At 37.3% G+C, this 18,078-nt stretch overlaps 1 protein-coding gene across 2 annotated transcripts in view; it reads left to right on the top strand.

Annotated features, from left to right (window-relative positions):
- The first annotated feature begins 2,143 nt into the window (after window positions 1-2,143).
- tmeff1b (transmembrane protein with EGF-like and two follistatin-like domains 1b) overlaps window positions 2,144-18,078 on the top strand; it is a 101,845-nt gene continuing 85,910 nt past the window's right edge. Inside the window, exon 1 of one of the 2 annotated variants that reach the window (XM_053621768.1) lies at window positions 2,144-2,875. In XM_053621768.1, the coding sequence (XP_053477743.1) occupies window positions 2,719-2,875 (157 nt within the window). In that variant the 5' untranslated portion in view covers window positions 2,144-2,718. The remainder of the gene's footprint in view (window positions 2,876-18,078) is intronic. The other variant, XM_053621757.1, reaches the window with a different exon arrangement.

The raw sequence follows: 18,078 nt of genomic DNA on the forward strand, positions 1-18,078 counted from the left end.
CGCCCCTGAGGGTGCCAATAATTGTTGCACACTTATATGTAACAAATATATATATTATATATGTTGGATAAATCTGTATGTTTATAATTGTTTGATGTCCATAAGAGTAGGGTATTTTTTGAACAAAAGATCAAATGGTTAAACAATAAAGGAAAAATTTTACAGCCTGCTTGGTACCAAGGGTGCCAATATTAGTCAAGGGCAAAATTATATTTAAAAATGGATTTTTCATCAAAGTGATGATTTAAAAATGGCCAGTCTCAAAAATAGCGATTTGTAACAAAAATGTTTTTCCCCACCCCTAGCAGGCATAATTAAAGATAACATGCAAAATACTGTGCAGTATTTTGATAATGATAAATAGTTGTTATTGATTACATATACACAGTGAAATTCTTTCCTTCACATACCCCAGCATGTCGGGAAGCTGGGGTCAGACTTGATACAGCACCCCAGGAGCAGAAAGGGTTAAGGGCCTTGCTCAAGGGCCCAACAATGGCAGCTTGGCAGTACTGGGGCTTGAACCCTTGACCTTCCGATCATTAACCAGAGCCTTAACTGCCAAGCCATCACTGCCCACGTTGCACTGATTTGTGTATTTGACAGGCTGTCAGCAAAGACATGATTAAAGATAGCTTCACTAATCATGTCATGACGTTCATTGTACTGGGCAGCACTGCAGAAGAGGAAGATGCTACCACAGCCAATGTCATCATTGTCATTGAGGGGACTGAGGTGTTGTTTGGATATGAAAATCTCACAAATGCGTGTCTTCTGCTCATGGGGTTCATTTACTCTCTGAACTTAAGCTATCCCCCCAAAGCTAAGAAGCACATTTGAAGTATTTCAGAAGATCTTTCTTGAGGTGGATGCTTTAAGTTTTCTCCAAAAGTTCATTCTTTGCATAGAAAGCTACTAATGCAAGTCTGCTGCTTGGGCACTTTGTTTGGCACTTACGTGCACTTTGCTCATTTGTGCAGCAATTGACAATGTTCTGAAAGGTTTATTCAAGTGAAATAGAGGAAAACTTCAAATATAATACAGTGTTGCAGGTTGAATGTAAAATCTCAAGCATGTGCCTTCCTCTCATTGTGCCACAAGTGAGTGTGTTGTGAAAGGTTTTTAGTATAATAAAGAAAGCATCTACAATAGTGAAAAAGAAACAGAACTAAAGAGATGGTGAGAGGTAAAGGCAGATAGATCAGGATATAGGCTAGACATAGAGAAACAAAGATGCAGAGTAAAAGAGAAATGTGGATCGATGGTTGAACGGGTGCTGTATTTCATCATTCATTACCTTTTTTGTTTTATCTTTTAATTAATTTGAATGAATTTTAATGAAACTGTCTGAATGTTATTGATTTATGTTCAAATATTTGTATTGAGCACATCAGTATTAATGCTTTACAAATGAATTCTAGTAATGTAAAGAATACTTAATGTAAACATTACTCAGGCATTTAAAAAAGATAACCAGGACGCTATATGTCAAAAAAGCACTAAAAAGATTTTCAAGTAAATCCTACTCCAATTTTTTTTCAGTGTATATCAACTTTATTAATAGGCACTGTTGATCAAATGTTTGCTTGTCCAAATATGTCAAAAAAGCCAACAATTTCTGTAGGGTGTAGCCTGCATATTTTTTCACATGACTAAATGCTGTGTCCACACTCATGAACATTAACAGTATGTTATTTTCACTTCGTTTTCCATACTCTGCCACTGATATCTAGAATACCCAGTTTTGCACTGCTAGTCAATTTAACATATACAATAGATATAAAAATTCTACACACCCCTGGTAAAATGGCAGGGTTTTTTTTTTTTGAGGTAAAAAAGAACTGTCAGAATTTTTCCACCTTTAATGTGAAATTACATACAAAGTATACAAAAATATACAAATAATGTGACAAAACGATCAGAAACTTAAAAATAAAACCTAACAATAAATTCTGGTCATAAATAGGCTATGACAATAATTTGTCATTGTGCGCTAGATTTTTTTGTTTGTTTTATTTAATAGTTGTAGAAAAAAACTTTCTTCTTTACTTTTAAAAACATTTCTTCTTTACTGTTAAGCCTCCAAGAGAATGGGATTTCCTGGGTTCTTTCACATTAAGAACACTCATGTTCAGCAAGAAACGAGGTAACAGCGTCCTCGACAGATTCCCGATGTGAATTGGGGGAGGTGGTCTTAGGTCACATGACTTCAAACCATCCTTGTGGACCCTTTGTTGTTGGCTTTTTGGCAGGGCTCTCGTAACCGAGTGTAACGCTTTGTCTTTGTCATACGTTATTTTACGGCGTCAATACACGCCACATCCCGTGGAATAAAAACACGCGGTTCGTAATTGGAGACATGAGAGGATTCACGGTCGAGATGCACACAGAAACAAAACAGAAGGGAAGGAACGATTGAAGGAGCTTGGCACAGCCACGACTAGGACCAAAGGAAGTGTAGTGGGTTACCTACAGCAACAGAGTGAAATGTGTATTTAAATCCACGATTTTTCCGATCTGGCGTAATAATATTATAGGCCTACGTTTTTGGTTCTGAATTGTCCGGGAATATTCCACATCCGCACCACGGTTTTAACAAGAAACATTTAACTGTGTTAGCTATATGCATTAGCGACATATATATATCTGTGTGTTTGCCTCATAACGAAAAATATAATAAAACGAGCTGAACTGCACTTCGGGCACCCCTCTGTCATCATGGTATTAGGCTATCAGCTCATTAGGATCAGAACACGATGCCGCCATCTCCACTGCATTCTCTTTTGCTTCTTGACTATCGCTGCTGTGCTTGGCGTTCAGTCGTCGTATCCTCAAGACAGCGACTGTGTGCCTGACAAAGGAAAAGAATGTCCAGGTACGCCTTGTGTTTCAACTATAATATTACACCGTTAACGTAACCTACTGTTGTATGTTTGCTGTCTTTCTGTCGGGTTAGTTGAGGCACAATGTAAAAGACACCCTGAACCCCACCCTTCACGCTGCTACAACGATATCTAGGTCCCGTATTTATTATCATGCTCTTAAACGGGAAAACGTCCCCGTTTAAAACAGACGTCTTTCCTCGAGTAGTTACAGACAAAATACAAGTATGAGTTAAAATACACGAATTAATTAATGGCAAGGAAATATTACACGGCTCCTGGGCCATACCACACCAAAGAAAGGTGGATCGGCCGGCCTTTACAATTAGTATATATATATATATATATATATATATATATATATATATATATATATATATATAAAAATATACACATCATATTGTGCTCTGTACCCAATTATTTAGGAGTGGATTCATAGACATATGCTAATGCATATGTCTATGAATCCACTCCTAACAGACTGAATAATAGTATAGCATTTTAGCTGATCACAACAGTAAAACATTATTCCAGGATTACAAAACAACCAGGCGTTATAAACCATATTCCATTATGTTTATTTTAGCCAAATACTAGGTTAAATGAAGATTTAGTTTGTCCTTCTCATTTATAATCCATGGAAATAAATCAGTGCCAATAGTAGACATTCTGCACAAAATTAAAAGCTGTGAACACCAAGGAAATAATTTTGATTGGCTGTAATTTTGGAAGAGTGAGGGACTTTCATAGGGTAAGTCTCTGGTGCATCTACATTGTATTCAGCATCTTGGTGCTTAGCCAGCAGCATAATCACCACAAAAGAAGTTTAAAAATGTGTAATTATTTAGTGACTAAAAACTTGCCATTTAGAAATAAAAACTTTTCTTAGTCAAGATTAAGCGCATTAATTTATATTGGCTAGTGGCTAACTGGTGTTTTTGGTGTGCTCTGACTTAAATGCATTTAAAACTGCTATTTTAAGTGTGAGTGAGGCAATCAAGGCTTGAGAGGCAAGATAGTAACTTGTAATTGTAAAAATAAATAAATAAATGGATATACTGTGCTGCATAAATTCGCTTCAGCATACTGAATTTAGAATAAATAGCTACAGTCTGTCAGAAGTGTGCTTTGTGTACTGTAATCTTCCTTACTTTTTTGCCTCTGCCACCAGGTGGTACTCTGAATTATTATTATTATTATTATTATTATTTTTTATTATTATAATAATTTTAATACTATAGTAATTTCTTCCTGTCAGTGCCAACATCCTCACAATATAAGTCACTCACTATCACTCAAGTGGTTGAATGTTTTTAGGGTTTATATGGAATTTTCACTGTAACTTGCAGATGAACTGATTTAGATTTTGGAATTGATTCAAACAGGGTCATGGTCACGACAAGGTAAAGTATCTGAAATAGTTTTCCTTTAATACTTTCTTTCCTGTTTGCAGTATATTGTAAGGGTATTTCAGGAATACAAATAGTAACAAGAAGCACTAGACTGGCTGGCAGAGAAATTCTTGCTTGGCACCATTGTAGGTGAAAACACAGTGGCTGGATTTTAATTTAGAAAGAAGATAAAATAGAATTTTAATGACACTAGTGTTTACCACATCAAGAAATTATTTAATCAAATAAAGTAGAGGTGCTCACATCAGGCTCACCAACTGTAGGGGATAAAACCTTCTGCTAACACAAATCCAGCAGCAGAATCTGATGCAGGCAAATGTTAAATGTATTTTTTGGGCATTTTATTGCATTCACATCTGAAATGTATTGGGTAACATAAATTATCTGACCACATTCAAATAATTCAAAGATTAATTAAATTGATTCCAAACAATAATATTTTAGCTAAAATGTTAAAGTATTCTAAAGTATGCTAATGTATCTGTTGGTTCAAATGAAAGGTATTCTTCCTAATCACAGACCCCACACACCCAAGCCATTAGCTCTTTGAACTCCTCCCTTCTGGTAGGCACTACAGAGCACTTTGCACCAAAACAAGTAGAGACAAATAAAAATTCCCCACAGGCTATCTCTTTCATAAACAGTTAATATGGACATTAATCTTCTCTGAATACAATTGTTGTGCTATAGCGCAATTTTTTTTTAACATAACTGTTTCACATACAGTGCCCTCCACTAATATTGGCACCTTTAGTAAATATGAGCAAAGAAGGCTGTGAAAATTTGTCTTTATTTAATTGTCTAAGCTTTTCAACTTTTGTTAAGAAAAAAGTCACAAAAATACTCTGCTCTCATGGATATCAAACAGTTGCAAACACAACATAGGTTCATAAAAAAAAAAAACTAGTCAAATATACAGTGGGGGAAATAAGTATAAGTAAAAAATGAATTTTAGTTACTATATTTCCAATGAGGCTATTCACATGAAATTTTCACCAGACATCAGTATTAACTCAAGAAATCTGGAAATATAAAGAATTCACAACATTAAAGTCCATAAATAAAGTTTTGTAATAAAGTGGAATAACAGGAAAAAGTATCGAACACTGAAGAAATTAATGGGCCACAGTATTCAGGTGTGATTTTGCCCCATTCTTCTAAACATATTGTCTTTAAAACTTGTTCAATTGGATTCAAGTCAGGTTATTGACTGGGCCATTCTAACACCTTGATTTTTTTTCTCTGAAACCAATTGAGAGTTTCCTTTGCTGTATGCTTTGGATCGTAGTCCTGCTGGAAGGTCCACCCACGTCTCATCATCATCCTGCTGGATGGCAGCAGATCCTTCTCAAGAATCTCCCGGTAAAGGGCTCCATTCATCATTCCTTCAATTATATGCAGTCTGCCAGTACCATGCAATGAAAAACAGCCCCACAACATGATGCTTACACCTCCAAACTTCACTGTTGGTATAGTGTTTTAGGGTGATGTGCAGTGCCATTTCTTCTCCAAACATGGTGTGTAGTATGACAGGCAAAAAGTTAAATTTTACTTCCGTCTGACCAGACTACACTCTACAAGTATTTCATAGGCTTGTCCAAATTAGTTATAGCAAACTTTAAACAAGCTTTGACATGCCTTTTCTTTAGTAGTGGAATCTTGTGGGATGAGCAGTGGAGTGCATTGCCTATTGTTTTCTCTGTGATGATGGCACCTGCTGCCTCCAAGTGTTTCTGGAGCTCTTTCCAAGTGCTTCTTGGCTCTTGAGCTACTCTTCTGACTATTCTTCTGACTCCCTGGTCAGAAAACTTGCGAGGAGCTCCTGTGCGTGGCCGGTTGATGATGGAGTGATGTTGCTTCCACTTGCGGATAATGGACCCAGTGGTGCTCACTGGAGGATTCAGAAGTTTTGAAATACGTCTGATTCCATCAATATGTTTTGCATCAATAAGCTTGCAAAGGTCTTGGGAGAACTCTTTGCTTTTACCCATCATGAGATGTTTCTTGTGTGACACCTTGGTAACAAAAAGCCTTTTTATAGACCTTCAGTTTACTAACCCAGCTGATATTAATTTGCACAGATAGGAGATATAATTACTTACGGATTTCAGCTGGTTCATTGCCTTACCTTGCCTTGGAGAACTGCTTTTTCTTAGCATGTTCAATACATTTTTCCTGTGGCATTCCACTTTATTACACATAAATTTATGTACTTTAATGTTGTGAATTCTTTTATATTTTCAGATTTCTTGGGTAAATTCTAATGTCTGGTGAAAAGTTCATGTGAATTGCCTCATTGGAAATATGTTTACTGAAATTTTTTTTGATGCATCCAATACTTATTCCCCCCACTGTACGTGTGCAACAGTTATTGGCACCCCCATGAATTCATATGAGAAATGTATTTGAAGTATATTCTCATTGATGATTGACATTTTTAGTACCCCTGGGTGATTGGGAACAGGAAATTGTTCAACCATGACTTCCTGTTTCACAGGGGTATAAATATGAAATAACATATGGGCCAAATTCCCTTAGTCATTCATAACAATGGGTAAGACCAAGGAATATAGCTGTGATGTGCGGCAAAAGGTTGTTGAGCTATACAAAATGGGAAGTGGCTATAGGTATATAACAAAATGCCAATTCAAAATGCCAATTTCCACCATCAGAGCAATAATCAAATACTTCTGGTCAACTGGAAATGTTCTGAATCAACCTGGAAGAGGACCTGCGTCTAATTTCTCTCAATGCACTGTGATGAAGATGGTGTGAATGGCAAAAAAAATCTCCAACGATCCCAGCTGTAGAATTGCAGAAGTTAGTTGCGTCTTGGGGTCAGAAATTCTCCAAAACTACAATCCAAAGTCACCTACATCACCACAAGTTGTTTGGAAGGGTTTCAAGAAAAAAAAACCCTCTATTCTCATCCAAAAAAGAAAGCCATTGAAAAAACTGTGGGGGGAATTGAAGAGGTGAGTCCACCGGAGTGGACCTCGAAATTTGAACGGGCTGGAGGGATTCTGTATGGAATAATGACTCAGGCAGCAGACTCACTGCAATATTATTGCAATAGTATTGACTAAAAGGGTGCCAATAATTGTTGCACACCTATATTTAACAAAGATACCTTTTGGATAAACCTGTGTTGTTTGCAATTGTTTGATATCCATGAGAGCAGAGTATTTTTGTGAATTTTTTTTTTTTAACAAAAGATTGAAAGGAAAAACAATAGACAATTTTTCACAGCCTTCTTAGCTCATGTTTACCAAGGGTGCCAATTAGAGCTGCAACAACTAATCGATAAAATCAACAATAATCGATTATGAAAATCGTTGTCAACGAATCTCATTATCGATTAGTTGGTCTAGGACTGTAGAATTCAGTGCTTTTTGTGCAACCATAAAAAGTAATGCACAAACTCAATTTCTATATATACTATTTATTTACTTTAAGACTATTTATAATAGGGCTGCACGATTATGGCCAAAATGATAATCTTGATTATTTTGATCAATATTGTGATCTTGACTATTTATCACGATTATTAATTGATTTTAGAGACAACATATTTTTATTGCACTTTCACATTTATTAAGTTTTCTCATGCCACAATATAATGCACAAGTAGGCATGAGAAAACTTGAGCTGGTCAATTATGACCGAATTTAGGAACATAGTGTGAGCCATGACAAATTAATTTACCTTCTGATAAACTAAATGTAACATTTTCAGTTAATTTTATAGACTGTATGCAAAAAACAACCGTTAACCTGTTTACCTTGTAAACAAATACAATAACAATGTTCAGTGTCTGCTCCTCTTAAATATATTTAAAATAACACTATTAGACATTTTCCACTGTCATGTTTCTGGGCTGGAGTAAGTCCTCGAACCGCTCTGTGTATATTGTGTGATTATCTGAATAATCTCATATAGGATGTGATTGGGTGAGTTCATTTACCCCTCAGATGCAAAGCGCTTTAGTTTAATGGTGTTCATTAGGGATGCACCGATCAGGATTATTACAGCCGATACAATCCAGATACCAGTCTTTTTTAATTTAAACTTTAATCAGGAGGTCTATCATAAACAGTTAAATGTAAGCTCTCTGCTTGTGGTCACTGTTAATGGAGTTAAAATAATGGTAATGAGAAATACTGTCGGTTAATTGATAAATAAACAAGCATAAAATATTTATTTTTAAATATCTTAAAAACAATAGAGAGTCCTAATTAAAGGCTAATAGCTTTCTAAGGAAATAGTGAACTAAGCTTAATGTCAGATTGATGTTAAATGCAACCCATAGTAATTAAACATTATTTCATTTCTCATTTTATTTATATTTTATGGTTATTATAATATCTATTTTTTTATATTAAATGATTTATTTATAACTAGGCACATTTTCTGTCTTTACATTTTAGTAGTTTTATTTTTGTTTGTTTATCAGTTTTAGATGGGCTTCCCAGTACAGTGTCCATGTCTGCTGATAATAGTGTGTTTTGGGGGGATAAATCAAAACATGGAAACTGATATTGACTTTTCTAGTGATATCTGGCAACCGTGAGATTAAATGAAGTGAATTAGTGAAGGAGAGCGGCAGTGTACTGTATGTGTACAGACTGAACAGTTCCTACTCTTGATTATTTAATAAAGGAGTTTGAATTAAACCCACCTTGTAGTGTTAGCATTATTATTAATTTACTCCGCGTGAAGCCGCTGTGTCTACATGAGCAGGTGGAAGTTGCGGGGTTTATTGCGGGATCAATAAAAGATGGCGGTTGTGAGTTCGGAGAGTTGAGAGAAACCGATGATGTAGAGTTACTCTCTTCATCATAATGGCTTCTCTGCAGTATTTACACACTTGTTCGGTTGACTGAGGAGATGAAAAGCAGTGTGAAAGTAACTCGGTGTAGATGCATTTTGGACTTCCTGTAGTTTTTATTCCGACTGTATTCTACAACTCCGAACAGGTCACTCGCACCGGTGCGAATAAATATTTATTCACAGTCACACAAAGTACTTTTCAGTCGCAAATGCGAGTGAAATGGTCGCACTGTAGAGCCCTGAGTTTATCTGCGAAGTTTTTTCAAGTTCTGCGTGATGACGTTTAATGTCCTCGACAACCTCTGTAGTGCCATTTAGCATCATGCTAGTGTCATGATTTCCCCTCGCACAAGCGCTGGAGCTCGAAGCGAACTAGCCGCTAGAGGGCTGAAATCCTAACTCCGTTTCGGGCTTTTGGTACTACAAAATGACGTCATCCCTGCGCCGCGCTATGTGATTGGCTGTAGTTAGGAAAGCGCTTGATCTGAGTGGAGAAAACAGCGGGGTTTTCTCTGAGCGGAGGACGAACTTTAAACGTTAATATCGAAGTCGATCATGTTCATTTAATCGTGAGCAGTCAAAATCGCGATCGATATTAGATTAACTGGGCCGCCCTAGTATAATGTGTGTATGTATGTATGTATGTATGTATTACTTTTTATAGATGCAAAAAAAAAAGTACAGAATTAAACTACAGTCCTAAATGAATAAGATATATATTCTGGTGTGTGTCTGTATGTATTGGGTTCTTTTCAGTCTTATATAATTGGACAAATAGTTGTGTAAAGTTTTAGTCTCAAGTTAATATTTGTAACAGTGTGTGGATTTGATTTTAAATAAATGAAAAAATGGTACTGGAAGTTTGCCCCGCCCCAGCCGATTAATCGATTAAATGGGGGAAATAAAATAAAATAATCGGCCAACTAATCGATTATGAAAATAAGTTAGTTGCAGCCCTAGTGCCAATATTAATGGAGTGCACTGTATGTTGGTTATATGGTATTCATTTATTTATTTTTATATTGTTCTATTTTTCTCCAATTCAATATAAGTACCAGAAGCACCTGTAAGCCAGAAACAAACTTGGCCAACAAAGCTATTTCTATTTTATTCTACTTGTACAACAAATCTTATAGACTTCTATTTATCTTCAAGTATGTACCATCTGAAAAACTTACTCTGGAAGGTCAGCGATTTATTTCAAACGTTCAAGCCACCCCTAAACCCCAGAAAAAGTTCCTTTTTCTGCATACATAGCTCTTATATAAATAAAGTTTTAACAAATGTTTTATTTACCATATGTCTGAATTGTCATTCTAACATTTCTAAAATAATATCTTGGATCCACATAATGCTTATTAATTAGGAATCAGTGGAGATGCATTGCTGTTCGAGCAACTGTTATATGCTCTCTCCCGAAACCATCCACAAAATTCTTTATTTTTTTTCCCCCTTACTATATGAGCTCAATTTGTGAAAGCAGTTGGAAAAAAACTAATTCCCTGTCAAGATTCAAGTCACTGTTAACTGTCGATGTCTGTGCAGGGTACCTGAAAACTATTCTATAAAGCGTAAAATATTTTTACAGTAATTCATAAATGTATATTAAATAATAGCTTCCATAGTTAATATTGGAGGGGAATATTATTGGGTCAGTCCACACAGGAAGTACCAGGAATCCAAGGTAGGTGCTTCACTCTAAATTTAATTAAACAGGCTTATAAAATCTCAAACAATAATCTGAATAGGTAATCAGTCTCATTAGTAAGGTACGCTTATAAAATATCCCCTTTTATAATGTACAATTTTTAAATTAGAAATTAAAATAACAGAATTTTAAATAAGTAAAAATGATTAAAACCTCAATTTTGTCTGAGAGAAATAATAAACAATGACCTTGTTTCTGAAGGATAAGCTTCTTGCAATACCAAATTAATGACCAAGACAAGTCAGTAAAATGTTTTTAATAAAATGGAATTTATTGAAACAGGGAAATAGAAAAAATCAGTCAACAACTATGAACTGCTATAATTCAATGGAAAGGGGTGGGCGATCTGGCAAAAACATCACATCACATTTTGTGACTTTTGGTGATTTTATAACAATTTCAATTTGGTTTTTTAAAGTATTTTTTACTTTACTGAATTGATCAACCAAACTAATTTCCTCACTGATGAAAATATAGCATTAGCTTCAGTGATGTCTTTCCAGTGCTTACTCATTACTCATAAGTAGTGCCTTTTTCAAACACATTTGTTTAATTTACAATCATGTGCATTCCCAGTGTTATCTGGATTTCATCACACTCTTTTGGTGTGCTTTCTGTTCGGTTAAACAAATTGTGGAAGTGTAAGCTTAGGAACAGTGGATAGTGTTTGTTCGTGTGTCTCAGAGAGGGGTGGGGGGTGGAATGAAGTCTGGTTTATAAAACAGCTTAGGATGCCATTTCTGAGCATTTCAGCGCAATGCAGAGGCCCCCCTACCGAGGCCTAAAACACCTAAACTATTTTTACATTGTTGATTTAACCTTTGTGAGTGAATATCAGGATTAACTGAAGTGTACTGAAAACAGTACCCCTGGATTTGTCAGAATGCCTTAATGAATAAAAAACTTTATTTTTAAATGGGACAAAATATACCTTGGTGACTGTAAATATACTTTTACAGACATCCAAGTGTAAGTGTTATGCAAACATATACATACTACTTTACAAAAAAAAAGATAAAGTAGGCCAATGTTTCCCAAAACCAACAAAGCAGATTTACAAAAGTTTCAGAAAGCCTGATTTTCTTTGTACATTTGCTTGAAAGTTTGTGATCCCTTTAGAATTTTCTATATTTCTGCATAAATATGACCTCAGACAAGTCCTAAAAGTAGATAAGAGAACCCAGTTAAAAAATGAGGCACAAATATTATACTTGGTCATTTATTATTGAGAAAAAATCCAATAGATCCAATATTAAATACCTGTGAGTGGCAAAAGTATGTGAAGCTTTGCTTTCAATATCTGGTGTGACCCCCTTGTGCAGCAATAACTGCAACTAAACATTTCCAGTAACTGTTTATCAGTCCTGCACATTGGCTTGGAGTAATTTCAGTACAGAACAGCTGGGATGTTCTGGGATGTTCGGGGGTTCCCCTCACATTAACTGCTTGCTTTAAGGCTTTTCACATTTCTATCAGATTAAGGTCAGGACATTGACTTGGCCAGTCCAAACCATTAACTTTATTCTTCCTTAACCTTTCTGTGGTAGAATAACTTGTGTGTTTAAGGTCATTGTCTTGTTGCATGATTCACTTTCTCTTTAGATTCAGTTCATGGACGGATATCCTGACAGTTTCCTTTAGAATTTGCTGGTATCAGTCACCTTCAGACAGAGGCGAAATCGTCACATGACTGAGGAAGAAATTGTGCGACCTCCAAGTCCACTAAGGCAGGGGTGCATTTTATATTAAACACTGCGGAGAAGATCAAACTTTATAAAGCAGTGTTTGTGTAGCGTGGAAGCATGACAGTGATGCTGTCACGAGTTGCTTAAAAGGTTTAGTTTAATTTGTTTATTTTCATTATATGCTGTATCAGTGTAAATTCTGTCATTTATTATAACGGAAGTGATGTGTTAGTAACGAGGCCACGTTGCTCCTCACGTGCAGTGTACACATGATGATACAGAGTGGGAGTGCGAGTAATTTGTAATGTCTAATTAAAACACTATGATCACAAGTAAAATAATATTTCTAAAGGCAGTGAGTAACAGAAACCACAAGATACAGTGAAAGGGAGTTTTTATTATTCATTTAGGACTGTAGTTTAATTCGGTGCTTTTTGTGCATCCATAAAAAGTAATTTTATATCATTATATAATTTATATATGTAATAATGATAAATTTGTGTATATATAATATATTATACTTATTACATACAGTATCTCACAAAAGTGAGTACACCCCTCACATTTTTGTAAATATTTGATTATATCTTTTCATGTGACAATACTGAAGAAATGACACTTTGCTACAAAGTAAAGTAGTGAGTGTACAGCTTGTGTAACAGTCTAAATTTGCTGTCCCCTCAAAATAACAACACAACCATTAATGTCTAAACCGCTGGCAACAAAAGTGAGTACGCCCCTAAGTGAAAGTCCAATTTGGGACTAATTAGCCATCTTCCCTCCCCGGTGTCATGTGACTTGTTAGTGTTACAAGGTCTCAGGTATGAATAGGGAGCAGGTGTGGTAAATTTGGTGTCATCGCTCTCACACTCCCTCATACTGGTCACTGGAAGTTCAACATGGCACCTCATGGCAAAGAACTCTCTGAGGATCTGAAAAAAATATTGTTGCTCTACATAAAGATGGCCTAGGCTATAAGAAGATTGCCAAGACTCTGACACTGAGCTGCAGCATGGTGGCCAAGACCATACTGCGGTTTAACAGGACAGGTTTCACTCAGAACAGGCCTCGCCATGGTCGACCAAAGAAGTTGAGTGCACGTGCTCAACGTCATATCCAGAGGTTGTCTTTGGGAAATAGACGTATGAGTGCTGCCAGCATTGCTGCAGAGGTTGAGGGGCTGGGGGGTCAGCCTGTCAGTGCTCAGACCATACGCCGCACACTGCATCAAATTGGTCTGCATGGCTGTCGTCCCAGAAGGAAGCCTCTTCTAAAGATGATGCACAAGAAAGCCCACAAACAGTTTGCTGAAGACAAGCAGACTAAGGATATGGATTGCTGGAACCATGTCCTGTGGTCTGATGAGACCAAGATAAACTTATTTGGTTCAGATGGTCTCAAGTGTGTGTGGTGGCAACTAGGTGAGGAGTACAAAGACAAGTGTGTCTTGCCTACAGTCAAGCATGGTGGTGGGTGTGTCATGGTCTGGGGCTGCATGAGTGCTGCCGGCACTGAGGAGCTACAGTTCATTGAGGAAACCATGAATGCCAACATGTACCGTGACATACTGAAGCAGAGTATGATCCCCTCCCTTCGGAGACTGGGCCGCAGCATGTTAACGACCCCAAGACGACCACTGCCTTGCTAAAGAAGCTGCCTAAACCCTATTGAGCATCTGTGGGGCATCCTCAAATGGAAGGTGGAGGAGCACAAGGTCTCTAACATCCACCAGCTCCATGATGTCGTCATGGAGGAGTGGAAGAGGACTCCAGTGGCAACCTGTGAAGCTCTGGTGAACTCCATGCCCAAGAGGGTTAAGGGAGTGCTGGAAAATGATGGTGGCCACACAAAATATTGACACTTTGGGCTCAATTTGGACATTTTCACTTAGGGGTGTACTCACTTTTGTTGCCAGCGGTTTAGACATTAATGGCTGTGTGTTCAGTTATTTTGAGGGGACAGCAAATTTAGACTTTTACACAAGCTGTACACTCACTACTTTACATCATAGCAAAGTGTCATTTCTTCAGTGTTATCAAATATCTACAAAAATGTGAGGGGTGTACTCACTTTTGTGAGATACTGTGTGTATGTGTGTGTGTGTGTGTGTGTGTGTGTGTGTGTGTGTATATACAGTGAGGGAAAGAAGTATTTGATCCCCTGCTGATTTTGTACGTTTGCCCACTGACAAAGAAATGATCAGTCTATAATTTTAATGGTAGATTTATTTGAACAGTGAGAGACAGAATAACAACAAGAAAATCCAGAAAAACGCATGTCAAAAATGTTATAAATTGATTTGCATTTTAATGAGGGAAATATGTATTTGACCCCCTCTCAATCAGAAAGATTTCTGGCTCCCAGGTGTCTTTTATACAGGTAACGAGCTGAGATTAGGAGCACACTCTTAAAGGGAGTGCTCCTAATCTCAGCTTGTTACCTGTATAAAAGATACCTGTCCACAGAAGCAATCAATCAATCAGATTCCAAACTCTCCACCATGGCCAAGACCAAAGAGCTCTCCAAGGATGTCAGGGACAAGATTGTAGACCTACACAAGTCTGGAATGGGCTACAAGACCATTGCCGTACAGCTTGGTGAGAAGGTGACAACAGTTGGTGCGATTATTCGCAAATGGAAGAAACACAAAAGAACTGTCAATCTCCCTCGGCCTGGGGCTCCATGCAAGATCTCACCTGGTGGAGTTGCAATGATCATGATAACAGTGAGGAATCAGCCCAGAAGTACACGGGAGGATCTTGTCAATGATCTCAAGGCAGCTGGGACCATAGTCACCAAGAAAACAATTGGTAACACACTACGCCGTGAAGGACTGAAATCCTGCAGCGCCCGCAAGGTCCCCCTGCTCAAGAAAGCACATATACATGCCCGTCTGAAGTTTGCCAATGAACATCTGAATGATTCAGAGGACAACTGGGTGAAAGTGTTGTGGTCAGATGAGACCAAAATGGAGCTCTTTGGCATCAACTCAACTCGCCATGTTTGGAGGAGGAGGAATGCTGCCTATGACCCCAAGAACACCATCCCCACCGTCAAACATGGAGGTGGAAACCTTATGCTTTGGGGGTGTTTTTCTGCTAAGGGGACAGGACAACTTCACAGCATGAAAGGGACGATGGACGGGGCCATGTACCGTCAAATCTTGGGTGAGAACCTCCTTCCCTCAGCCAGGGCATTGAAAATGGGTCGTGGATGGGTATTCCAGCATGACAATGACCCAAAACACACGGCCAATCCAACAAAGGAGTGGCTCAAGAAGAAGCACATTAAGGTCCTGGAGTGGCCTAGCCAGTCTCCAGACCTTAATCCCATACAAAATCTGTGGAGGGAGCTGAAGGTTCGAGTTACCAAACATCAACCTCGAAACCTTAATGACTTGGAGAAGATCTGCAAAGAGGAGTGGGACAAAATCCCTCCTGAGATGTGTGCAAACCTGGTGGCCAACTACAAGAAACGTCTGACCTCTGTGATTGCCAACAAGGGTTTTGCCAGCAAGTACTAAGTCATGTTTTGCAGAGGGGTCAAATACATATTTCCCTCATTATAATGCAAATCAATTTATAACATTTTTGACATGCGTTTTTCTGGATTTTTTTGTTATTATTCTTTCTCTCACTGTTCAAATAAGTCTACCATTAAAATTATAGACTGATCATTTCTTTGTCAGTGGGCAAACGTACAAAATCAGCAGGGGATCAAATACTTTTTTCCCTCACTGTGTGTGTGTGTGTGTGTGTGTGTGTGTGTATATGTATATATGTATATATGTATGTATGTGTATGTGTGTGTATGTGTATATATATATATATATATATATATATATATATATATATATATATATATATATATATATATATATATATATATATATATATATATATATATAAATAAATATATAAATATGAGATGCACCGGTACTAAATTTCTCAGCTGATACCGATAACCGATTATTCAGAGTGATATCGGCCGATGCCAATAGTTCTGTCTTTTATGCCTTCTTTTAAATGAATAATTAATTCCACAATTCTGAAAGAAATGCAAATAAAAACTCTCTCCTTTTCAACAAGTTGTTTCATAGTAATTGGTCTCATAACCAGAAAACTCATTACTCTAATTAACATTAACACATTAACTAAATTCTGATGATTAAAATAAGATTTCTTGACTTATTGAATGTTATTAATTCATATTAGCATTTACTGAATTCTAAAAAAACCTCCTGTTAGTCTTCACATTCACTCACCACAAACGAAAGTATTTCTACTTCGTCATTGAACTGGTAATATAAACCTTTTTTTTGGATCATATTAACTCATTAATGCATTACTTTTTATGGATGCACAAAAAGCACCGAATTAAACTATAGTCATAAATTAATAATATATATTCTGGTGTGTGCATTGGTTCTTTTCTGTTTTGGACATAGTGTAATGATCGGCTATGGTGATGTCATGTGGGGCCCTGCTCTCTCTCTCTGTGACCTCCACATTGTGTGCTGACACTCTCATGTAAGGTACCATTTTTGGGATGTTTCACTCGGTAACCATGCGTAAGCCTATGGTATCCTTCGTGTAATAAACGGAGAACAGCACTTTCACTGTGTCTGGCTGAGTTATATTAACTTTCCTGAGCAACCCGTGAGGATCTAGCCGGATCCATACAATTGGCGCCCGAACTGTGAATGAACATCCTTGGAAAGAAAAGTTAGGACACCGGAGAGTGAGTGAACTTTAAATATGGCTTTTGTACTTGATGCTCGTAAGGCAAGTGAACTGTAAGCGAAGTTTCATTCATACTGGACTTTTAGTTAGCTGGCACGCATGCTAGCGGGATAAACTAGCAACCACCGAAGTCTCACTACTGCGTTGGAGGAGAAAACCCGTGGGATAAAATTATTTTTTTGGCCACTATAGGTTTTCTAACTGTTGCCGTCTACGTTTCTCGAAGGGAATTTCCCTTGCTGTTTTTCTGCGTGTTTCTGAGTTTTTACTTTTTTTTTTTCTTAAAGTGAAAAGAGGAGATAGGAGACCTTTTTATGACTTTTGCTTGTGTGGCTTTGCTGTGAGAAATTGTGTGCAGCGGCATCATCAGAGACCCGTGCATGCAAAGCGAGGACTTTGGAAAAGGAAAGGCACGTTTTTGATTGATTGATTCGACAACACACCTCGGCGATCTCTGGTTGCTACTGGCCTGCGTAGTGGAGGAGAGGACAAGGCAGGACTTTTGTGTCAGGATTTTATGGACAAACGAGCTAAGTAGCACTTCGTGGGCAGAGAAAAATGCACCGTGTGTTTTAATACGTAGGTGTTCGGGTGAAGAGAAAAAAAAAAGTGAACTCCCATTCATTTAAACGGTTACTGTTGGATTTAAAGTTATCTGTTGCTGTTGGGAGTGCATGCAGTGACTGGGTATTTTGGGATACATGTATATATACATGCATATATTTTTTTCTTCTATATATGTGTCTTAGGGTCATCACTGCTGTCCGTTGAGATACATTCTCTTACTGATGTTAATGTTAACTAATGTTCAGAATTTTT

This window comes from Ictalurus furcatus, chromosome 1, assembly GCF_023375685.1.
Source record: "Ictalurus furcatus strain D&B chromosome 1, Billie_1.0, whole genome shotgun sequence".
In the NCBI taxonomy this organism is placed as follows: domain Eukaryota; kingdom Metazoa; phylum Chordata; class Actinopteri; order Siluriformes; family Ictaluridae; genus Ictalurus; species Ictalurus furcatus.